The sequence below is a fragment of the Propithecus coquereli genome, unplaced genomic scaffold (genome assembly GCF_000956105.1).
Source record: "Propithecus coquereli isolate 6110/MARCELLA unplaced genomic scaffold, Pcoq_1.0 Scaffold193, whole genome shotgun sequence".
In the NCBI taxonomy this organism is placed as follows: Eukaryota; Metazoa; Chordata; class Mammalia; order Primates; family Indriidae; genus Propithecus; species Propithecus coquereli.
In genome coordinates, this window is record NW_012144190.1 from 2,496,007 (window position 1) to 2,519,110 (window position 23,104).

Genomic DNA, 23,104 nt, shown 5'->3' on the forward strand with positions numbered 1-23,104 from the left:
CTCGCTCTTGCTCAGGCTGGTCTCGAACTCCTGACCTTGAGCGATCCACCCGCCCCGGCCTCCCAGAGTGCTAGGGTTACAGGCGTGAGCCACCGCGCCTGGCCTGTGTATTTTTTTAAGAGCAGAATCTGGCACAAGAGCATGAAGGAAAAAAAATTTTTTTAACCCGAATACCAAAGCCTAGATTCCCTCCTGCCTCTCCAGACACTTCAGTCCCCTTCGTGCAGTTTGGCAGACTGCCCCTCCCTTGCTGCTGCCCTTTGGGGCTCTGCCCCAGACTCTCCCCATCTCCCTCTCTCTCCTGCCCTTCCTACCAATCTGACAGGTTCAACTTCTCTCCAACCTTCAAGGCTCTCCCTCCTGGGAGCCCTGATCCTCTCATCCACCCCCTACTCCCACCACCCCACCTGTCTCTTCCCTGCCATCTCATCACATGCTACTTATGGCTTCCTACAGAATGCGCGGCCGGCAAGCCTTGATTTGGGTCAATCGCTGACTCGCTCTGTGCCTTGGTTTCCCCAGGAGCTCAACGCAGAGTGCAATCAAGGGCCTAGCCCCTGAAGGCAGAATAGAAGCCCGCTGGGGGGAGTACCCTTCAGCGGAGGGAGTTGGGGAAATACTCTGGGGGCGGGGCTCAGGGTGTAGGCACGTCCGGGGCGGGCTCCAATCGCGGCAGGACCTGGGGGCTGTGGGCGGGGCGTGGGCGGGGCGTGGGCGGGGCTAGGAGGCAGGCTCAGAACCTTTGATCCCCACGCGGGGCCTCGGCGGCGCGGCGGGACTCACATAATTGGACGCCCACCAGGACTTGAGCCGCAGGTGCCACTGCAGCAGCGACGCCTGCAGCCTCAGGAATTCCTGCGCCAGGACCGCCGTCCAGTCGAAGTCCTCGTCGGAGAGGACGGGCCGGACAGACTCCAAGTACTGAAGGGGGAGGACCGAGAAGAGGGCAGGTTACGCCCCCGGCCCGCCTCCCGCCCCATCCCCGAGCGACCGGGCCCACCTTGCGCACGGTGTCCTGCACCGAAGGCACCGGCTGGCGCGGCAGGGAGCGCTGGTAACTGAAGAGCATCGGGTGGCGGCCAGAGAAGATGCGGACCAGGGCCTGGGAGAAAGCGGGGAGGTACTGGGTCACTGAACCCCTCGCCGGGGCGGGGGACCAGGGTGCCTGGGTAGGGCAAACCACAGAGAGGAAGGGACATAGACCCGAAGAGGGGGCACAGAGACCTAGAAAGCGGGAAAGAGACCCTGAGAGAGGAGGACAGAGACGCAGACAGAGGGAAGCGAAGATGCAGACGCGGGACCGAGAGGCGGGTGCCGGGAGAGCCCGAGCGGGGCTCTGCCGCTCACATACCAGCCAGGTCTTGGTGGGTGAGGACATGGCTCCGTGCGGTTCAAGAAGCCAGCCGTGGTAGGACAGAAGCAGTCTCAGGGCCACGTGGAGCGTGAAGATCAGGGCTCCCCACAAACACGAGGCAAACAGAGCGGCTGCCAGGACGCCCCGGAGCCCGTGGTGCCGCGCACCCCTGAGAGGACAGAAAGAGAGGCTGGGCCTGGGTCTCCCCGCCTCCGAACTCGCCCAGCCCCTGCACTGGCCTTCGGGCTGTTGGAGGCACATCTTGCAGAACTGGAGTCAGAGAAGTCCACTTCCTCATGTATAACACAGATGTGAACCTCTGTCACGCACCCCCATATCCCCCACCCCGGGCCCGTGTGTCGGCAGGAAGCTTCTAAAATGACTTTCCACAGAATTGGTAGGTGCTTAATAAGTGGAGGCCATTATTTCTATTGAAGGGACACTTCCCTCCCAGAAATCAAATTATACTCTAAGGTAGCAGTTCTCGAAGTGTGGTCTCTGGACCAGCCGCAGAACCACCCCCTGGGAGCTTGTTGGAAATACATATTCCTGGGCCCCACCCAGACCTATAGAGACAGAATCTCTTGGGGTGGGGTCCAAGAACCCGTGTTTTAGCAACCCCTCCAGGTGATTCCAATACCAGCTCAAGTTTGGGAAAACCTGATCTAAAGCTACACTAAATCAACTTTTGGCTGCAAAGTAGCAGTCAGACATTTGAGCAAATGTCACGCGGAGGATGTGGGCGAGTCACTTGCCCTCTGTAGACTGCGTAAATCTGAGTTTTCTGGACATTTCTACATCTGACCCCAGGTCTGCCCTTTGGAACCATTTGCACAAAATCTGAACCTTCTTCCCTAGGAGAAGAACTAGAACCCAAGAACTAACCCAAGAACTAGAACCCAAGAACTAACCCAAGAACTAGAACCAGCCACTTTACAAGCACCTGGTTTTCAAACCCTTCCTGAAGATGACAGTAATGACAATAATAATAACACAACCACTCCCATTTAGTAATCTCCAGGCACGTACTGAGTGTTTCACATGCATGATTTTGATTAATTCTTCCAGCCACCCTAAGAAGCGATTATTAATATTATTATCCCATTTTACAGATGAAGGCCTTCATAACCAAGATTGGTGAAGTCTCTTGCCTAAGACTGTAAAATTAGAGACTGGCAAAACTCATACTTTTGTTAGTATTTATAACCATATCTGAACATTTTCTAGTTTGTCCCCATTCTTCTTAACAAGAAGCAGCCAGGATAGAAAACGTTCAGGGAGACCAGGTGCGGTGTCTCATGCCTATAATCCAGCACTTCGAGATGCCGAGGTGGGAGGATTGCTTGAGGCCAGTAGCTCAAGATGAGCCTGGGCAATATAGTGAGATCCCATCTCTATAAACAATTTAAAAATTAGCCAGGCACAGTGGTGTGTGTCTGTAGTCCCAGCTATTCAGGAGAATGAGGTGAGAGGATCACTTGAGCCCAGCAGTTTGAGGCTGCAGTGCCCTATGATGATGTCACAACACTCCAGCATGGACAACAAACAGAGTGAGACCTCACCTCTTGGGGAAAAAAAAGAAAAGAAAATGTGCACAGAGAAGAGAGAATCACCTCCTTTTTCTTGATGCTGTACCTTTATTGATCTGACCGAAAGTAAGTCTTAGAGGTTACTTTTCTTTAGCAGGCACACCACACTTACTGGGTGGAAGGAGAGGGATTAAGGGGTTACTGAGCTGAAATGGGGGACCTCACCAATCTGGCAGCAACTCTTTGATCTTCTCCATCAGTCCTAAAGAAGGGTCCAGCTGGAGGAACCAGGAGAGCTGGATTGTGCTGAAGAGGAAGAGCCAGCTGAGGGGGCTCGCAGGGAACACACCAGTGAGAAAGTCATTCTGCGGGGAGGAAAAGGCATCCATTCAGTCCTTTGCCTTCCCCCTCCCCTGAGCACTTGCTGTATGCCATTCTCAGATATTTATTCAGCACCCAGTGAGTACTGAGCCCTGAGCTGGGTGCTCAGGATCCCGGTGGGGAACAGACAGATCCCGGTCCTGCCCGCAGGGAGGTCAGTCCGGAAGGAAGCACGTGTTAATGGCGGTAGGACAAGAAACAGGAAGAGACTTGCGGTGGCGCGTTACAGCTCGAGGGCACCAGGGAGGGCATCCTGGAAGAGGATACTCACAGGCAGGACCTCACAGGTGAGCCTGTCAAGAAGGCAAAATGATTTCCTGCACACAGCAGGGTCCGGAGCTCAGAAAGCCTTCTACCTGGTCATGGAATGAATGAAGAATGAATGAAAGCTCTGGGTTGCGAACCAGACCCCAGGGAAGTGTGAGAGATGGAACTAACATTTAATGAGCACTTACTACATCCCAGGTACCATTTACAAGGACTAACTCTTTAGATCCTCCCAACAACCCCGTGACATAAGCACTAAGATGATCTCGTTTTACAAATGAAGACACTTGGGTTCGAGGTCGCACAGGGAGCATGGTTAAGACAGGGTAAGAGCCACTATTGGTTGGGTTGTCACCACTGGAGCTCAAGAAATCACGTTCTCCCTTCCCCTTCCCACGTGTAATGAACAGGGTGGCCTCTGAGGTCACGGTTTAGAACTTGGGCTGTGGAGTCCCACCCTATGGGCTCAAATATCTGCTCTGTCACTTACTTGCTGGGTGACCTCAAGCAAGTGACCTCACCCCTCTATGCCTCAGTTTCCTCATCTGTAGAATGGAAATATCCCTAGTACTTGGCTCATAGGGCTGTCACGAGGGCTTAATGAGAAAATATCATCCTACAAATGCTTACTGCGGGCTCACAGCTGTGACAAGACTCTCTGCCGTCCTGGGGAAAACAGGCGATACCTACATAAGTGAAGGGTTTAGTCACATGGTGATAGGTGCTATGCAGAAAAATAAAGCAAAGAAGAGGGCTGGACAGTAGGGGTGGATTGTACATCTCAGAGCCACGCACACAGTAGGCACTCGATAAATGTAACGATGGTCCCTTCTATCGCTACTTTACTTCTTTTTGGGAATTTATGACCTGACATTCTTTCTTTGCTTTGGCAGGAAAAGGTTACTGGTGAAGATGATTATTTTTGTTGTTGAATTTTTTTAAAAGTGGCTGTCAGTTCTTCTGCCTGGTGCTCTGGACTGCAATAGAGCAGGGGCTGGCCGGGCGCAGTGGCTCACGCCTGTAATCCTAGCACTCTGGGAGGCCAAGGCGGGAGGATCGCTCAAGGTCAGGAGTTCCAGACCAGCCTGAGCAAGAGTGAGACCCTGTGTCTACTAAAAACAGAAAAATTAGCCAGGCATGGTGGCTCGCGCCTGTAGTCCCAGCTACTCAGAAGGCTGAGGCAGGAGGATTGCTTGAGCCCAGGAGTTTGAGGTTGCTGCAAGCTATGATGACGCCATTACACTCTAGCCTGGGCGACATAGCAAGATTCTGTCTCAAAAAAAAAAAAAAAAAAACTCCTTCATTCCCCTGCAACCCTGGTGAGGGAGCAATTACTAGTATCCCCATCACCCAGGTGAAGAAACTGAGGAAAGAGGAAGTTAAAGGTTGCCACCAGGAAGTGGTGGAGCTGGGATTTGAACCCAGGTCACCTGGCTCCAGGGTTCCACTATCAGCCACTCAAACCTCCTAGCTGTCTTGTGACCCTAACCAAGCAGGGCGTACTTCAAGGTACCCTACTCTGGGGTTTGCTGTGTCTGAATTTCATGTTCACGTGAAAACCATTTCATGGGACACTCTGACCTCCTGATGATGAACAACCCACTAAGTACTGATGCCGTGCCACATGCTTGGCCCAAGTGATCCACTGGAGGTTATTCGAAACAGCCTCTGACGTCAGCACTGGGACTACATTCTAGAAAAACAGCCCAGGTTAATGCGCAGGAGCATGGGTCCAGACTGCCCATGCTGGCTCTTCTTCTAATTCTGCATCTTAGCCGCTGCGTGACATTGGGGAAATGAAAGCACCTCTCTGGGCCTCAGTTTCTTCCTCTATCACATGGAACCAACAAGAGGTTTAACTTAGAGAGCTGTGGTGAAGATCAGATGAGCAACAGATTTAAAGGGCTTAGTCAGTTTAGAGCCTGGGACACACTAAATACAACCTAACATGATTTATGATGTTAAGTCTAATGTAAGGGTCTGCTGGGGCTGTTGGGCAGAGGGAACATCTGACTCTGAAACGTGGTTCAGGTCTTGACTTAGATGCAGGGATGACAGTCAAAATATTCGCCAGTGGAACACCAGGAAGACTCAGTCCACAAGGATAGGAATCAGGACAGTGGTTGCCTTGCAGTGGGATGAGGAGGCTGGCTGAAAAGGGGCTGGAAGGAACATTCTAGAATGGTGGCTGTCTTGATCAGGAGTTGGTTACATGGGTATTGTCAAAATACAAGTACTGTATTTTAAACCTGTGCATTAAAACCTGTGCATTTTTCTTTTTTTTTTTGAGACAGAGTCTCACTGTGTTGCCTGGGATAGAGTGCCGTGGCTGTGCATTTTTCTGTATGTAATTTTATCGTATCTCTGTGTATGTGTGTACATATATGTATGTATGTATCTGTGTATGTATGTATTTAACCATAGGAAGAGCATGGCCACATGTTAACACTGGAGTTGCTGGATTGGCCTAAGGCCAGGGGGTCCCAGGGGAACGGCTGAGAAGACTCTTTGGGGGCTCAGGGTAATCGCTATTTACAAAGTAAACAGATTTAACCACCAGTGTGACCTTAGGGACGTGGTCCACCCTGTTCAAATGCCTCAGTGTCAAGAGATCTCCCTGGATCACACCTTATTTAACTGCAACCCCCCCACATCCCTTTCACCCCCTGCTTGATTGTTCACCATAGCACATGTCACCATCTACATGAGACGATGCTATGAAGTGTCACCATACTCCATACTTTATCTATCTTCCTTTTGCCTTCTCCCCCAACTCAAAGGAGAGCTCCCCGAGGGCAGGATTCTGTCTGTCCTGATCTCTGCCGTGTCCCAGTGCCCCAAATAGCGCCAGGCCCTTAATGGATGTTCCAGAGATATTTGGTGAATAAATGAATGAAGAACAACATTATCAAAACCTAATGCTTGGCCGGGCGCGGTGGCTCACACCTGTAATCCCAGCACTCTGGGAGGCCGAGGCGGGTGGATCGCTCAAGGTCGGGAGTTTGAGACCAGCCTGAGCAAGAGCAAGACCCCGTCTCTACTAAAAATAGAAAGAAATTATCTGGACAACTAAAAATATATATAGAGAAAAAATTATCCGGGCATGGTGGCGCATGCCTGTGGTCCCAGCTACTCGGGAGGCTGAGGCAGTAGGATCGCTTGAGCCCAGGGGTTTGAGGTTCTTGTGAGCTAGGCTGACGCCACAGCACTCTAGCCAGGGCAACAGAGCCAGACTCTGTCTCAAAAAAGAAAACTAATGCTTAGCATGTGCTCTGGGCCAGGGACATTGCTCAGTGCTTCTACATAAGAATTAATTTAATCTTCAAGGCTATCGTGAGAGGGAGGTGCTATTAGCACCCACGTTTTCCATGGTGTGAGAGGGACTGTGATTCAAAGAGGGGCGCTTGCCCAAGACCACACAGACACTAAGCGGTGGAGCCAGGATTCAAATTCAGTCCTGGCTGACCCCACAGGTTCAAGGCCCCAGTTCACAGACAGAGGATGCCACACGCAGGAAGACTGTATAGTGCCAGAGTTCTAGAACCAGGGACCTCAAGCTGTCTGTTGGGCATGGGCATTCTAGATATGTGGGGGTTAGTGCTGGAGAGGGATACTGGGGGTTCAGGAGCAGGAGGAAGGGATCGCAGGCCCAGTGTGCAAGAGCTACCTTCAGGATTGGGGTGTGGCCACCCAAGATCTTGATGCGGTCATGGGAGCATAGGGGTTCTGGAGCAGGGAGCACCTTGTTTAGAAGCTGGAGATGAAAGAGAAAGGTGAGAAGCGTGCCATGAAGGAAGGAGATGGAGTTCTAGAAACTGGAAAGGGGGCAGTTGTGGGGGGGGGCCAGGTGCCCTCCTGGGTGTAAGAGATGAAGAGAGTTCTCCGTAGCTGAGTTTGCAGATCCCAAAAGTGAGCCACAGAGAAATAGGTAAAGGGATCCTGGGAGTGGACATTAAAGTTACCAGAAAGGGGTGATAGGCTCCCAGAAGCAGACCCACACGAATACCGGAAGTGGGCCTAAGACATCCCGGAAGCAGGAAACTGGATTCCCGGAAGGAAACCAACCAGCAGCCCTCCTCACCCAGAAACGTAAGAGATGCCTTTTCCAAGAGCGCAGGCCAGAGAGGTAGATCTCCTGCAACACAGGGGCACTGAGCTCCACTTCCGCCCCATCCGAGGTCAGCGAGGATCGGAAGCCCACGGCCTGGTGCGCTTCAGCCATGTCGCTCTAGAGCCTGGGAGAAGGACAGAGGCTCATTCTCCGGGCTCTGTTCTTCTCCAGGCCTCCAGCCCCTCCTCCTCAAACCCAGGAGTCCGGGCCCCCAGCCCCTCCTCCCTCAGACTCACGACTCCGGACCCCAAAACTCTTCTCCCCCAGGACCTAAGAATCCGGGCTCCCAGCCCTCTCCTCGCGCAGACCCAGGACTACAGGACCTGGCTCACCCTTCCCTAAGCACGCGTGGGGTCGTGAGGGGGTCCTGAGGGTCCTGGTCGGCGGAGAGGCGTCAGATGGGGACCTCTGTGAACACATAGAGAGGCAAGAGGGACAGCTCGCGTTAACCCCGTACCTACTCTGCGAAGACGTGGTGCGTGGGCAGTGTCCCCACCAATAAAGGACTTTCAAGATTGGGGGTTGGGGAGGGAAACTGGTCCAGGATGAGCTGCAGGGTCTCGAGAAAAACATTGGTTTTATACCCATATGAGATAAACACCTGCCAGATACTGACGTAGCCCACCCCATTTCCGCTTCCCAGTCCAAGGCGGGGGTGGGCGGTGAGGGGTGTCTACAGATTTATCCGCTCTAGAGTGGCCCGGCGTCCCCTCCCCCCGCCCGGGGCTGGAGGGGATGGGGGAGGAAGCACCCTAATGCGCATGCCTCGCAGCCGGGATGCTGAGGCTGGGAGCGGAGGCGAGCGTCGAGGACAGGTGATGGAGAGGCCCGACCGCCCAACCCGAGACCCAGGCCTCCAGTCCCTGCGAGAGGGGCACTGGGGCTTTGGGAGGGAAGGGATCTCAGGCCCCTGCGGTCCAGTACTTACCACGCTGAGTCAGGGGTCCGCCGATGGGATCCTAGGTACCAAACCCGAGTACACCCCCGCCCCCGGATTTTGAGCACCGGACCCAAATCTCCTGCTCGCATATGTCCAGTCCCAGGGGGATGAGTCCACGACTTGGTAGAGAGGCCTGCGGAATCCTACCCACCCCGATCGCCGACACCCAGAAATCCCGATTTCTGTCTCGCGCGTGCCTCGCCGCCTATTCAGGTCCCTCATTTTATCCCCGCCCCCTTCCAATTTCGGCCTTCTGTGCCTGCCCCTTCCAATCCGTGTCCTGTCCCCGCCCCTTCCAATCCCCGCGTTCTATCCCCGCCCCCTTCGAACCACGGCGTCCAATCCCCTCCCTCGGTTCGATCTCCGGCCCTCAATCTTCTTTTAACCGTCCCGAGTCTCCACCATTGAGCCTCCCCTGTTCCGCGCAGCTGGTCCGAACCCCGGGTTCTTGGGCTCCCCACTCCGCTCTTTGTCTCTTGCTCTCCTTTCTCTGCGAGGGGCGAGGCTGTTTGGACCCACAGCCCACTTCTGGATGCAGCGCAACGTCACGCGCGGAGGGTGTAGGAGCGAATCTCAGTCCCTTCTCGCTGGGGAGGGAGGAAGGATGCTCTGGGCCCGGCCGCCCCACCAAAGCCACCCACGGAAGGCGCACGGATTGAGCGGGCACGACGGAGGCGCTACAGCGGCAAGTTAGACAGTCAGAGGGACTTCCGTGAGGGAGAAGGAGCGTGGATAAAGGAGAGGGAGAGTGTGTTAGAGACTGGCCCACACTGAGAGGCCGAAATGGTCACAGACAAGCAGAGACCGAAACGCACGACTCTTGTTTTATTCGCCTCGGGACGCCAGTATTCTTTGTCCAGGCTGGGTCCGGTGTGCCCCTGGGTCCAGCCCAGTCACAGCCAGGGGAGGGGTGAGGAAGACACTCTCAGAGGGTGGGGTTAGAGGGGAAAATTGGGGTAGTAACCCCAATACACAGATGGGCAGACTGAAGCCAGGCAAGGAGACGTGCCCGAGGTCACCCAGCGATCCGGGCGCTCCGCCGGGCCCCCTGCTGCAGGCGGTGGTCCTGGAGACGGAGCCGGGCTTTCACCTCGCGCCTCCGCCGGCGCCCGTAGCTGTGGGGGTCCTGGGGCTTGCGGCCGGCCTTCCCCGAGGGCTCCTTGGTGGAGGCAGAGCGGAGCCAGTATATGATCTCCGGCAGGCGGTGCGTCTGGCACGTGCCCAGGGAACAGAGGCGCCCACGGTGCTGGGCGACCTGCTGCCAGGGCCGCCTGGGGAGGGAGCGTGGGAGAAGGCCGGGTTCGAACAGAGTCGAGAAAGGAGGCGTGGTGGGGAAGGGCCCCCAGAACTCCCGAGACCAGCGGGGCGCGCTTACTGATCTCCTGCCCATTCCACAGACGCGGAAAACCGTGACCGGAAGAGGGCGCGCGCCCCTGACGGTCTTTCCCGTCCTGTCCCGGCTGCCGCTGGCCTCTCACCTGCCCTCGGAGTCCGGGTCCCCTGGGGCGGAGACGGCGAGGAGCATCATCAGGACGAGGATGCGGGCGGTCATCGCGGGGCAGGGCGGGCCGGAATCAGCGAACGGCAGGTGAAGCGGCCCCTCCCCCTCCCGCGCCCAGGTTCTCTTCTTTCGGAGCGTCCGCTTCAGAGCGAGGACTCAGGGCCAGTCCCCACTTTCCAGGCGGGGAAAACTGAGGCCAAGTCTAGAGTAGAACAGGCCGCCCCGCGCCAGAAGGCCAGGATTCGAACCTAGATCCCCCGCCTCCCGCACCGCAGCCTCAGAGCCCTCACTAGGTGTGCGAGTCACGCCGCCGTGGGCTATGCCCCTGGGAGGACTCGGGAGACCCGACCCCTTTAAGGCGTCCGGAAATGGGGCGGAGCGATGACACCTCTAGGTGGTGACAAAGTGGGACTTCCAGGAAAAAGGCGTGGGGGCGGAAAAGCTCTGGGTACAGCGACCTCACCCTCACCCCATCAGGGAGCCGCCCTCCATACACCGTGGGAAGACCCCGGAGTCTCAGGGACCAGGAGACTTCCAGAAAAGGGGTTGGGCAACGTGGGGCCAGTGCAGACAGGGTCGGCTGGGGGGTGTTAAAGGGAGACTGGGCACTAGCACCGTCCCATCCTGGAAAAGGAGGCAGAGGTTGACAGGTGCGAGGTGCGGCTGGCGAAGGGCTTGGGATGTACCAGAGCAGTAGCCAGCGCCCCATAAAGACATGGATGGTGTGCTGGGTCACCAGGTCGTGTGCAGCGTTCTGGGGGCCAGGGTGTCCATGCACAAGCGCTGGCAGACACCAGGACTGCAGCAGGCAGGATGGGGAGCAGTGGGGGGCTGGTTAGCAGGGCCTCCAAGTCCTCATCTGTAAAGTGGGCAGGCCTCAACGCTGTACCTCCCATCAGCCTCCATGGAGGGCAACTCCCTGTCCCCATCCTCTAGGTTATGCTGGGAGAGGAGGCTGGGACATCCTCCATGACTCAGTTTCCCCAGCTGCAGAGGGCTGGGTCACCACTCATTGCCAGCTGGCCTTGGAGGGTCCTGGACAGGAAAAAACAGCCAGGCAGAGGAACAATGCGAGGGTTGGGAGGAGGCGGGAGACAGTCTTCTGGGAAACCTGAGGGCCCAGCTGTGCTGGGAATCCACCCCCACCCCCACCCCTACCCGCCTGGCAGGGCAGCCAGTGGTGCAGGACACAGGGCCTCAAGGCATCTCAGAGGGGAGGGGCACATCCCAGGAGAGGGATAAGGGGAAGAGTTTGGACAAAGACCCTGAGTGAGAACTGGACGGCAGAGACCCCAGGAAGAGACCAAGGAAGGAACGTGAGAGACCTAGAAATGGGGGGCGGGGTGCAGTGGGACGACAGAGAGACCCAGAGAAAGGGGGACCCAGAACTGCAGCCACCGGCGTGCACCCAAGTCTGGTCCTCTCAGCTGCTCAGGCTCACATCTCAGCCCCTGCAAAGGGAACCCCAACCCCACTTTGCACCCAAGAAGCGGAACCGGGTCCCAGCTGAGGATTTATTGGCGTAAATGCGTCCATATAAAAACATAAGTTATGAAAAACACAGCCACGATGTGCCCCCCCATCCCCCCAGCCCAGGCCCCTAAAACCCCCTTCTGCAGGAGGGAGGGAGAGGAAGGGGGAGCCCCGAAACCGCCTACGAACGCCGCAGCCCCTGGGCCCTGCAGGGCGGGCCTGGACGGCCGGCGCCGCCTCAGCGCATCCGGTAGTCGGTGGAGCAGGACAGCTCGCACAGCTGGCCCTTGAAATCCAGGTCGATGGTGAAGTCCAGGTCCCGCTGTGGGGAGAGGACGGGCATGAGGACCAGGACCTCCACAGGGCAGGCAGGCGGTGGCAGCAGAGGGGCTGCAGGCCCTGTGTCAACGCACTGTCCCCAAGACCCAGCTGGATCCTTTCTGCTCACCTCTGCGCTGGCGACCCCAACTGCTGGTCCCGCCCCCAACATCTGCCCTGCACCCTGACTCAAGTGACAGCTGCATGTGGGCATCTTCAAATCCACTTGGTCCCCAGCCAAACTGGCCCCCGGGGGCAGAGCCCAGCTGTTCCTTGCTGTCTCCTGCATGACAGTCCCCATGAAGGCCATTCCCATTAGCAAAGCAGTTATTTCTTCCTTCTTTTATAAAAAAGCAAACCCCTCAAGCCCACTTCCTCCTCCGCCAAGACTTTGCAGCGGAGTTCAGTGGTCCCAGCCCACTGTCTCCACTTCCTCCCCTCCCAAGCTTCCCGGAAGCCCCCACCCCTGGCACGTGGCGCATGGGAAGGCCAGCGCAAAGTCACCAATGGCCCCAATGACTCCTCCTCTCTCTCCTGGTGTCTTTCACTTGGGGCTTCTCTACCTGGGCACCACTGTCACTGTGGGCCGGGTCAGTCTTCCCTGGGGGTGTCCTGGGGTTGTGGGATGTTTACCAGCATCCTCGGCCTCTGCCCACCAGATGCCCGGAGCCCCCTTCTCCAGGCGTGACACCATACTGTCTCCAGACAGTGGCGAACAGCCTTGGGGCGGGCAGCCAAATCACCACAGGTTCAGAAGTGCTGTTTTAACTGGTTCTCATCTCCCTGGGTCAGACCGTGGGTCCACCCTGGGCCACCGCCCTGGGCCCATGCACCATGGCCACCCAGAGCGCACCCAGCCTCACGCCCAGACCACCCGCCAACTCCGCGCCTTTCATCCTGCTGCCCACCCCAGCCCCAGCATCTCCCCGGAACCGCCTGTATCAGGTGACAGCAGCTCCATCCGGCCAGGTGCTTAGGAGGAAAAAGGAAAAACACAACAAAACCAAACCCCTCCTTTCCTGTCACACCACCCCTGGGCCAAGAGGTCCCGTCAGCTCTACCCGGGGCTGCCTCTCACCCTGAAGCCCACCCCCACCCACGCCGACACCTGTCTGCCCTGCTCCCAGCTCCACAGGTCACCTCCAAATGCCACGTACCCTGTCACCCTGTCACCATTCTGCTAGGCTAGCATCAGGCAGGCAGGGCTCTGGCCTGGCCCCCAGTAGATGCTCGATAAAATCCTGCTGTGTATGCAGGCGTGGGGCTCAGGGGCTTGGGGACCTCAGAACAGGCAGAGGCGCCCACCCAGGGCCCTCCCCCGAGCTGCCCAGGGCCTCACGTTGTTCTTGGCGTTCGGCCGCATGCCGATGGTGCCGAAGATCTCCTCGCCCGTCTTCACTGTCAGGTAGTCCTCCATGTAGAACACCGTCTGCTTCCAGTGCGTGTAGGGGGACTCGGGGCCTGCGGGCGGGCGCGGCTCAGCCAGGCCTAGACCTGCTCCCCCCGCCCGGGGCCCGGCCGCTCCATCGGAGACAGGGCCCGTGGCAGCATCTCGCGGGTGAGGAAACCGAGGCACAGCGCCCTCAGGTCACTGGCCCAAAGCCACGTGGCCGTTAAAAGGCAGAGCTGGTGTGGAAACACGTGTGTCCCTCGGCTCCCTCTCCCTGCTTCGGTCACTACCCCCTCATCGTCCCTGAACCCCAGCAGCCTCTCCTCTCCGTGGCACCCCAGCCCGCCCGCGCTGCGCCCGCAGCCTCACTGGTGGAGAAGCCGGTCCTCTTGTGGCAGCGCGTGAACTCGATGTTGAAGTAGGCCACCAGGGCGTGCACGTAGTCGTTCCGCTTCACTTGCAGACAGAAGGGGGAAGTGAAGGTCAGGTCTTCCACCTTGACGGTGTAGATGTCCACCTCCTGCGGGACAGGCCCGTGAGCCACGCCTGGGAGCGTCCCCAGCTTCACCTCCCTCCTCTCTCCCCTGCTACCCCCGTGCTCGCTTGCCCGGCCCAGCAACCCACTCTCCTCCGGCCGGGGACCACGCTGTCCCCTTCCCACTGGTCCTCCCCGGCTGGCCTTAGGCCCCAGCTCCCGATGTATTTCTCACCCCACCTGTCCCACTCCCGGCCATCCAGTCTGGGGTGCTGTGTTGGATCCTTCGCTCCCTTCTCTCCTGCACCCAAACGCAGCCCCGGCAGCTCCACCCTGACTCTGTCCACGACCCACCGGCTCCCTCCCGCTGCCTGGCCAGACCGCCTGGCACCTGCGGCGGCTCTAACAGGGCTCCCTGCTCCCCCTTGCCCCGGCCCTTCTTGACACATCAGCCATCGTGGCAAGCAGACCCTGTCAAACCCGGATTAAGTCCCTCCCTGCCTCCCTGTGCTCTCAGAGGCCGGCCGGGCCCGTGCCCGCCTTCCTGTCTCCTCTCCCCTTCACCCCACGATCCTCCCCTCCGCCACGCCAACCCCTCCTGCCACCTGGCTCTGCCCACCTCACACATCCCAGCTTGCTGTCACCGTATGGACCTTTGGCTGACAGCTTCGGGCACGCCTTCTAGAGGACAACCCTGGCGCAGGGCTGGCCCGTCTTGCTCACTGCAGCGTCCCGGAGCCCAAAGCCAAGCAGGGCCCGAAAAGATTTTTAAGAACAAAGTGGCTGCTCTGGGCCTCTAGCGCCACCTCTAGGTGACAGGTCAATTTCCAACACTCTGGGCCCTGAGGTGAGGGGATGGCCCTTCTTTGGTTCCAGCCCTGGAGGTCCCCTGGCCACGCCCACACCCTCACCTTTATGAGGCAGGCATTGGTGACCAGCTGCTTAGGGTCCACCACGTCCACCAGCGGCTCCTTGATGGCCACGTCTTTGATGCAAGACATGTCAAAGCCGTACACATTCTCCCACCCTGGAGAGGCGGGAGGGGGGAGGTGAGCCTGCAGCAGCCCGGCCGAGGCCCCGCCCACAGCTCCCCGGGCGTGGGCTCACAGTGGATCTTGTAGTCTTTGTACTGCCGGTCCTCGATGGCTGTCACATACAGTGTGGCTCGGTCTGGGAAGATGAGGCCATCAGGTGCCTGCGGAAGGCCAAGGCAAGGGCTGAAGGCCGAGGGCCTTGGCAACACTGTCCCCCAAACCTGGCCTCTCTCCACCCACTCTGCTCCCTCCCTGGTCTAAACCAGGGTCATCTCCCACGTCATCTCCCACCTGGACTCCACAGAGGTCCAGGCTTTTGCCCGTATCCCTGAGTCTATTCCCCACACAGCCGGCAGAGGGCACCTAAGTCAGATCCTCCCTGGCTGCTCTGGGAGGAAAAGCAAAGCCTCATGGGGGCCCATAGGGCCCTACAAGCTCTGCACACACCCAACCAGCCCTCACCTCCACCCTCACCTCCAATGGTTGTCCCAGACCCTCGCTCCACCCTGGCCTCCCTGAGGCTCCACATGCACTTCTGCCCCAGGACCTTTGCACTGGCTGCCTCCTCTACCCAGAATGTTCTTCTCTCCAGATCTCTTGCAGCTCCTTCCTATCCTTCACCAGGTCTCAGTCACTTCTCCCCTGGGTGGCCTGCTCAGAGATGAGCACCTGGGACCACCCTATCCCTTTGCCCAGCTATGGGTTTCTCCTCGTCTCCTTGTCACTGCTTGGAGACTCCCAGTACCTGTGCAGTCAATCCTCGTGTTAAGTCCTCTCTATGGGAAGTACCTAGCGTGGCTCATTTTGTCTGGACCTTGACTGATAACATGCTCGACAGACCCACCAGGCCCCAGCCTGCGTGATCTGCAGCCGCCCCGCCAGGGCCCTCACCAGCCACTTGTCTCGGGCGTACAGCACGGTGTTGAGCATGGACTCGTAGAAGAGGCAGTAGCCCATCCACTCGCTGATGATGATGTCCACCTTCTCCACCGGCAGCTCCACCTCCTCCACCTTCCCCTTGATGATGGTCACCACTGCGGGCGGACAGGGGCAGCCACCATCAGCCCTGGGAGGCCTACAGCCTGGGGCCCCACTCGAGGCAGCCCTTGTCTTTGAAAGCAAGGGCTGGGGCCGAATTTGGGTATCTTCACGGCACTCTGAGCCGAAGCCACACTCTCTTTTTTTTTTTTGTAATTTTTTTTTTTTTTCCGAGACAGAGTCTCATTCTGTTGCCCCAGCTAGAGTGAGTGCCGTGGCATCAGCCTAGCTCACAGCAACCTCACACTCCTGGGCTCAAGTGATCCTACTGCCTCAGCCTCCTGAGTAGCTGGGACTGCAGGCATGTGCCACCGTGCCTGGCTAATATTTTTATATATTTTTAGTTGTCCAGATAATTTCTTTCTATTTTTTTTTTAGTGGAGACGGGATCTCGCTCTTGCTCAGGCTGGTCTCGAACTCCTGAGCTCAAACAATCTGCCCGCCTCGGCCTCCCAGAGTGCTGGGATTACAGGCGTGAGCCACCGCGCCCGGCCGAAGCCACACTCTCTTAACTCTATTTTCAAATTCATATATCACTCTGGACACTTCTGAGGCAGGAGCAGAAATTTTATGTGGACTGGGCATCACTGGGGCAGGTTTCACGTAACATGTAACAGCACGATCACATTCTCAAAATATCTATTAAGTAAGATGCACACAGAGGGATTAAAGGGGAAACTACATGACAGTTGGAATTTGCTTCGAATGGAAAGAATTCGTAAAGCTCAGTGATGGGTATTTGTGGATTTATTACAACAGTCTCTTAAAAAAACAAAATCACTGCAGTTCCCAGAAGGCCACACATCTGGAAAACCTACCACCTTCCCAAGTCCCCTACCCGCCTCCACCTTGCCGGTGGGACTTCGAGGGCAACTTGACGACAGCTACCAAACTTACTAACTCAAGTTTTTGACCCAAGCAATCAATCCACTTTTACAAATTCACTTCGCAGACATCCTAGTTTGTGTGTGAAATGACACTATGTGCAGGGTTGGGGGAGGGCGGAAGAAAGTCTCAGAGCAGCTCAAATGTCCATCAGTAGGAGACTGGCTAAAAAAGCCGTGGTGTGTACAAGTGATGGCAGTCATCAAAAAAGTCACGGTGCCTCAACATCCAGAAACGCGTTTAACTACACGACAAGCAGGCGAAAAAAAGCAAAGGGCGAGAGACTTGTACGAAATGCTATTGGCATAAAAGTTAGGCATGTGAATGTAAAAACACTTATATATATATGCGTTTGTAGGTACAGACTTCTCTGGAAGGTGGTGCTGGCTAAACACAGAGGAGGGCAGCTGAGAGGCGGATGGCAGACTTCTCACTGCGGGCCCTCGACAGTCACCCACACGACTATTATTCATTCAAGAAATGAGAGAGCGCTTCTTGCCCTAATTTTAAGACTGAAGCCTTAAGCTTGTGACTTCGACACTCAGATTCTCAGGCTGCCAGCAGCCCGGAAGACTCTGGGGGAGGCACAGCTGGATCTGTAGCCCATCAGCGACCCCCCAACGCCCTTGCCACAGGTCCTGGGGAAGCTGGGAATCACCCACTCCATTCCCACAAACCCATTCTCTTTCTGGGCTCACCGTGGTCTAACTTGTTGGCTTTGACGATCTTCACCGCGTAATCCGAGATACTGGAACACTCGATCTGAGGGCCCAGGAAGAAGGGAGGGTGAGACCCCCCCAGTCCCATCCTCAGCCGCCACCCCGCTCCATCCAGTCCCCTCTCCGCCCTCCAGGCTCAGGCCCACCCGGCCACCCAGAGACTCACCCCGATGACCTTCCGGGCCCCGGCCTTGGCGGCGAACATGCACAGGATGCCTGTGCCCGAGCCCACGTCCAGCACCACCTTGTCCTTGAACAGGTGCCGGTTGTGGAACATGGAGTTACGGTATGTGAGGGTACGCACCTCGTCCTTCAGCATCTCCTGGGGAGAGAGGCGCAGGGCGCCATGAGAGGGGCCACACTGCCCGCTGGAAAACGGGTGCCCTGGCCCCCAACACAGGGACGGTTTGGAGGCTGAGAGCTCGGCCCTCCCACTTCCCTTCCGTGCACCTCGGTTTCTCTCGCTGTAAAATCAGATCAGATGGACTAAACTCCCATCTGAGCCAGATTCTGCCACTGCCACCGAAGCTCCGGCGATTGTTGGCTTTTAAAAGTCCTCAGTGACGTAATGCCACTGAACTGTACATTTAAAAAAAATGGTAATTTTATAGTATGTACATTTTACCACAATTTCATGAAAAAGGCCTCAGGGAAACGAAAAATTCGTTAGAATGCCACCCCAGCTGCATTCTGGGACCTCAGTCTCCTTAGTCAAAAGGGTCCTGAAACTGTCAGGGCGAGGGCAGCTGGGACACAGTCCCAGCGCTGGTCGCTAGAGGGCGGCAGAGACCAGCAGGCCCTGCCTGACCGCGGGCTGAGGTCTCTGGTGCGCACGCGCAATCCCACCGCAGCCTTCAGCGAGGGCCCCCCCAAAGCACCAGGCTAACCTCGGTCTCCAAGGCAACGGCTGGGAGAGGTGACCCCGGGGTGTGCACAGCAGAAGGAAAGCCTGCTGCCAGGGAAAGCAGTGCGCATGCGTAGGCACTTAAGTTCCACCCCCTCCCCAACATTTAACCCCTAGATTCACCGGCCTCGGGAACCATCCACACTCACCTCATGGATGCCAAAGTGGGCGTAGGAGTCAAAGTAGTAATCTTTGGACGTCATGTCCTCGGCATTGGGCTTCTCACTGCTTTCTGCTTGGCCGCAGGAAACCTGGGAGGGGGCCGATGGAGCATGGGTCAAATCTGGGGGCTCCCCACAGCCTCTTAAACCTTCAGGTCCCTACTTTATCCCTGAAGAGTAGTACAGACACCCCAAAATCATAACATGACAACCCTACAGCCCCCACCTGCCATCTTGCCTCCCCCAGGAGCCCCAAAACCTAACAACCCCATTTTCCACTTCCAGGACCCCCCCAAAGCACCATCCAGGGAAGCACCCCGATACCTCAGCCACGCCTACCATCTCTCCAGTCTCTCTGCCCCCGTCTCTAGCTCAGCCCACAGCTGGGGAGGGGAGGGGAAGCAGAACTGGGGCAGACACAGGGAAGGGCAAAGGGGGCTGGAGACGGAGTTAAGGAAGCAGACACTGGGGAGGCCAGAGGGGGGGCCGTGGACCTGAAGGGGTTTGTAGTGAGTGTTTTGCAGCATGGGGTAAACTGGTTTGAAGCAAGAGGGACATGGTTAGACTTCTAGAAAGGGCCAGATGTGTGGCAAGATATATTTATGTGGATGGAGGTGGGGGTGGGGAGGGGTCTCACAAAAGGATATTTACTTCTTCAAGAGGCGGCTGGAGGCTCATCCCATTAGCCAAGGTGGCTACAAAATTCTAGGAGAGAGTAACAGGGAGAAAGGATTAGCTAATGGGAGTGGCTGGGGAGGGCCGGGCGGTGGGGCCTGGGCTCTTGGGGCAGTGGGTTTCCAGCAGTTTTCCTTTTCCTTGGTGGGGAGTGGGGGCAGAGGGGACAGGTGATGAGGCAGGGCTGCTTGGGAAAGGGAAAGGAGGAGCTGGGGAGAAAAGGGGGTCTCCTATCCCAGCTGTGGCTGGAGAGATGGTGGCCAGCTCCCACGCTGCCCTACTCTGGCCAGGCAGCTGACCACACACACCTCCCCCATCCAGGCCAGAGGAACTGGCACCGACCAGGCACACAGGCACCGCCAGCTGTCGCTCCCCCTCATCACCTAATCCCCCCAGATTAGGTGACACTTCCTAACACACACCCCCTGTCCTGGGGTGCCACGAATAACTGGAGAGAGGGGGCTGGCAGGGTTTGCCCCCAGGGCATCTGCCAGTTCTGCAAACCAGTCTCTCGCCTGAGAGGATTTCAGAAGAGAGGAGTGGCCCACAGGCGCCCCCACCAGAGCTAGTAGCAAGCCTCTGGCTCCTGACCTGCACTCAGGAGCCCCAGACAAAACGACCGGGAACCAACCTCCGCACTTATCACCCTCTATCCAGGAAGGTAGGGTCCCGGAGAGGATGGCCAGTTTCTGGACCCTCTTAAGAAAGCGAGGGCTCCAGAATGTGGCTTGGCGAGTCAGAGCCCATGGCCCCCATTCAGACACCCATCCCAGGCCCTGAAGACCCCCAGGTGTGAGGCCAAGCCTGAAGCAACCTCTGGGGAAGATGTTTCCTCCACCCATAGAGCCCCTGGTGTAAGAGTAAGCCAAGAGAGTGGTGTGTGGAGGGGTCACTGGAGTGACCCCTGGGAGCTGCCCCCAGTGGCATGCATCTTGGGAGCTGCCCTCCCCCTCCAGACAATGTTACGGGGTAAGGGGTGGAAAGACAGAGGCCCCATCCGATTACATCTCTTCTAGATGTGACCACTTTCCAAGGCTCTAAGAGCAGAGTCTCAGGCCGTGACCCACTGGGTTCCAAGTACCCTCCCCCCCAATTCTCCCAAGCCAGTGAGGACGCCTGTACGGAGGGCGGCTGGGGAGGGGATTTCCCACTGGGACCCATTTCTCAGTACCACTGATACTGCCACCAGACAAGCCAGCCCGAGAGGGCGTGAAACGCAAGACCGAAACCTCCCCCACACGGCTGCACAAGAACCAAACCTCACTGCAAACCATTTCAGACTCCCAGGCTCAGGACCCCCCTCCCCACAGAGCTTCAGAGAGGGGAGGTCATCTCTCATCCTCACAATGCCCGAGAGAAAGGGCTCCATTAGACAGTAAAGGCCGCAGCCTCTTCAAATCCCATCACAACTCCTTCCCAGCAGACATGCCCTCCCTCCGCCGGCCTGGGAGGGATCCAGCAGGGAGGTGGGCTTAGGGACACGCCCCATGAAAAAGATGTCCCTCCCACACATCCAGAAATGGCCACAAGGGGGTGCACGCGCCTTATTGGGAAGGATCTCCTCCATCTAGATGACCCACCACCACCCAAAGGGAGGTCACAGGGGCATGCCCCATCCCCCACAACTCCTAAAGCCCCGCGCGGGGGTGGGGACAATTCAAGGACAGGAAAGGGGGGTGGAAGACCAATTCTTCGTCTTCCTCCAGTCCCAAACCCAGAGTGCACAAAGCCTAGACCGATGCCCCAGCAGATCCCCCGGGACCTTGGAAGCGGGTTGTAAAGGGTTGAGAAGCACTGCCCCTCCCAAGACACTCTTCTCTACATCGTGGAGGGTCCCAGGGAAATTCCACCCGGTGTGTCCTGGACCCCAGGGAGCAGAGCTGGGGGCCTCAGAGGGAGGGTCGGAGCCCCCCCTCCCCACCCCCAGGCGGCCCTCCCCCAGTCGGGGGCGGGGCCTTTGTCCGGCACGTGGAGCCCGCCGGGCCACCGGGCTTGGCACACCCCCTCCCCACCCACCGCGCCGTGGCCACGTGGGGGCCTGGCCGGAAGCGCCCCCAGCCCTCATCTACGTAAGAGGGATGAAACACCTTCGGCTAGGCCGGATGCCGAAGGCCCCCGAAAGCTAGGGAGCCCCCACCTCAAACAATATCCCTGGATCCGGAGCGTGCGGCGCCCCCTCCGTGTGGCTGGGGGCCATCAGCCCCAATTAGCCGACTTAGAGCCCTTTCCCCACGACAGAGACATAAAACACCGACCCCCGAGCCGGCCCCCGCCCCCGTCGACGCTCCACTCACCTCCATGATGCAGTTCGCGGGCTCGGCTGCCGCCATCTTCACCCGCACCTACTCCTCCTCCGGCCGTCCAGACCCCCCCTTTCTCCTCACTCCCCCGAACCCCTTTATAGTAGAGGGTCCACGGCCCGCCTACCGCGACCCCGCCAGAAGATTTCATTGGTAGTGGAGGCGGCACGTCTGAGAATGCCCTCTAGCAATTGGCTGGAGAAGACGCCCGTCAAAGGTCAGAGGTTTGCCCAGGCTGGCGTTCAGAGTCCCGCCCCCTCAAGTCGACCAGGATGGGGACAACTGACCGTCTATTGCAAGAAACACGACTGGTGATTGGGTAAAATCAACCAGGCGTGCCCGCCCCTTTCCCCCAGCACCGCCTCAAAGTTTCCCGGCGGACCCCGCGCTAAGCGGACGTCTTGAAACAGCGCAGTCCATCACCAAAACGACCCGCCTTTTAATCGCTGCTATTGGTTTAGCTAAAACGTGACGTCACTAGGCCTTTGGCCAGCCCTCGCCAAGCGGCTGGCCTCATGGAGAACGCGGCAATTGGCCCACGGGTTGGGAGGAACGCAGGGCTTTAGGCACCAGCGATTGGCTGAAGGGAATAAGCGCTCCTCGTCCCTTCGGTGGATTCTCCCGGCCTCGGAGGGGAGTTTGGAAGAACAAGGGAGCTTGTGCCCATTTACCTGGGGGAGAAAAACAAGCAGTGAGAGGCTCAGAGAGAGGGCGGGCTCATCTGGGGTCCCGAAACAGGTCAGGAATAGGAATGAGCCGTCAATACATTTAATCCCCAGCCCTCTATACAACTGTTCCAAGTTTTTAAAAGCCATCAACCTCTCTCAGGCCACCTGGCTTTTGCTAAGTCCCTTCCCTTGCCGGAACGCCCACCTCTCTTTGTCTGGCGTAATGTTACATGTCCGTCTGGGCGTAGTTTAAAGGCAGCCTCTTCCAGGAAGCTTTCCGTGATCTGCAGAAAGATCCTAGTTGAATGAAGATGAATGCAAAAGGCAGACTGTGGACCCTGCCTCTTCTTTCTCCTTTCGCACTCTGTCCTCAGTTCAAACCTCTCTGCAGTCCCTGAATGAGCGCGCTGTATTGTCCCCGGGCCTCTGCACAGGCTGTGCTCCCTGGCTTACTTCCTTCTCGGCAAACTCCTAATACATTAAGATTTCCAGTATAACTTCTCTATTAGTTCTCTGCCCGCCCCTCCTCTCTGTCCCCCAGGTCCCTCACACCCATCAGCCCTGGCTGTAGGTCTTCCCCCACACCCTATCTTCTTCTAGGTTTTCAAGTTGGTATAGCCCCACCTCCCACCCAGTCACCAAGCCAGACCATTGGGCCTCCCCTCCCACAGCCTGTCAGTCCCCTGCCCCGCCCCTACTCTCCCTCCTGGACCAGCAGCCCAGACTCCTTCTCCAGCCTCCAGTCTTCCCCTCCAGTCCCCCACCCAGTGGGTCCTCATAGTTGCCCTGGCCCCTTCTCTGCTCACAGCCTTCCTGTGGCTCCCAAGCACCCTCAGGACAAAGTCCCAGCCCTTCAGCCCAGTGTTTGTTGTCCCATCACTGATGCCTTACTGATCCCTGCCCGGTTCTCTGGGACCACCACGCACTCTTTCACTCTTTTGTGCCATTATACAGACCCTTCCCCTCTTCTCTGGCTCACTG

At 57.5% G+C, this 23,104-nt stretch overlaps 3 protein-coding genes across 7 annotated transcripts in view; all 3 read right to left on the bottom strand.

The window, feature by feature from the left end:
* The window catches only part of CPT1C (carnitine palmitoyltransferase 1C), a 17,817-nt gene extending 10,064 nt beyond the window's left edge, over positions 1–7,753 (bottom strand). For both annotated transcript variants that reach the window (XM_012643162.1, XM_012643161.1), the window contains exons 1-5: positions 7,613–7,753; positions 3,109–3,248; positions 1,352–1,523; positions 1,001–1,102; positions 784–921 (exon numbers count right to left, since the gene is read on the bottom strand). In XM_012643162.1, the coding sequence (XP_012498616.1) occupies positions 784–921; positions 1,001–1,102; positions 1,352–1,523; positions 3,109–3,248; positions 7,613–7,753 (693 nt within the window). The remainder of the gene's footprint in view (positions 1–783; positions 922–1,000; positions 1,103–1,351; positions 1,524–3,108; positions 3,249–7,612) is intronic.
* Positions 7,754–9,369: 1,616 nt separating this feature from the next.
* ADM5 (adrenomedullin 5 (putative)) lies at positions 9,370–10,427 on the bottom strand. Its single transcript, XM_012643021.1, is given in 5 exon segments — positions 9,370–9,500; positions 9,503–9,583; positions 9,586–9,754; positions 9,757–9,853; positions 10,061–10,427. Coding segments are annotated over 5 exon segments (552 nt in total). The 5' UTR covers positions 10,135–10,427.
* A 1,156-nt stretch (positions 10,428–11,583) lies between these two features.
* Positions 11,584–21,658, bottom strand: PRMT1 (protein arginine methyltransferase 1). 4 transcript variants are annotated; one of them, XM_012643166.1, is made up of 11 exons: positions 21,450–21,495; positions 19,132–19,185; positions 18,469–18,570; positions 17,582–17,737; positions 17,395–17,458; positions 15,665–15,807; positions 14,847–14,934; positions 14,651–14,766; positions 13,634–13,784; positions 13,214–13,335; positions 11,584–11,878 (listed from the first exon to the last, which is right to left on the bottom strand). In XM_012643166.1, exons 1-11 carry the CDS (start codon positions 21,483–21,485, stop codon positions 11,795–11,797), a joined length of 1,116 nt encoding a protein of 371 aa, XP_012498620.1. In that variant the 5' UTR covers positions 21,486–21,495; the 3' UTR covers positions 11,584–11,794. The 4 variants fall into 4 exon arrangements, with proteins under 4 accessions (XP_012498620.1, XP_012498617.1, XP_012498619.1 ...); XM_012643163.1 differs by lacking the exon at positions 19,132–19,185 and having other exon boundaries at positions 21,450–21,658; XM_012643165.1 differs by lacking the exons at positions 19,132–19,185; positions 21,450–21,495 and adding an exon at positions 18,820–18,910.
* Positions 21,659–23,104: the final 1,446 nt, after the last annotated feature.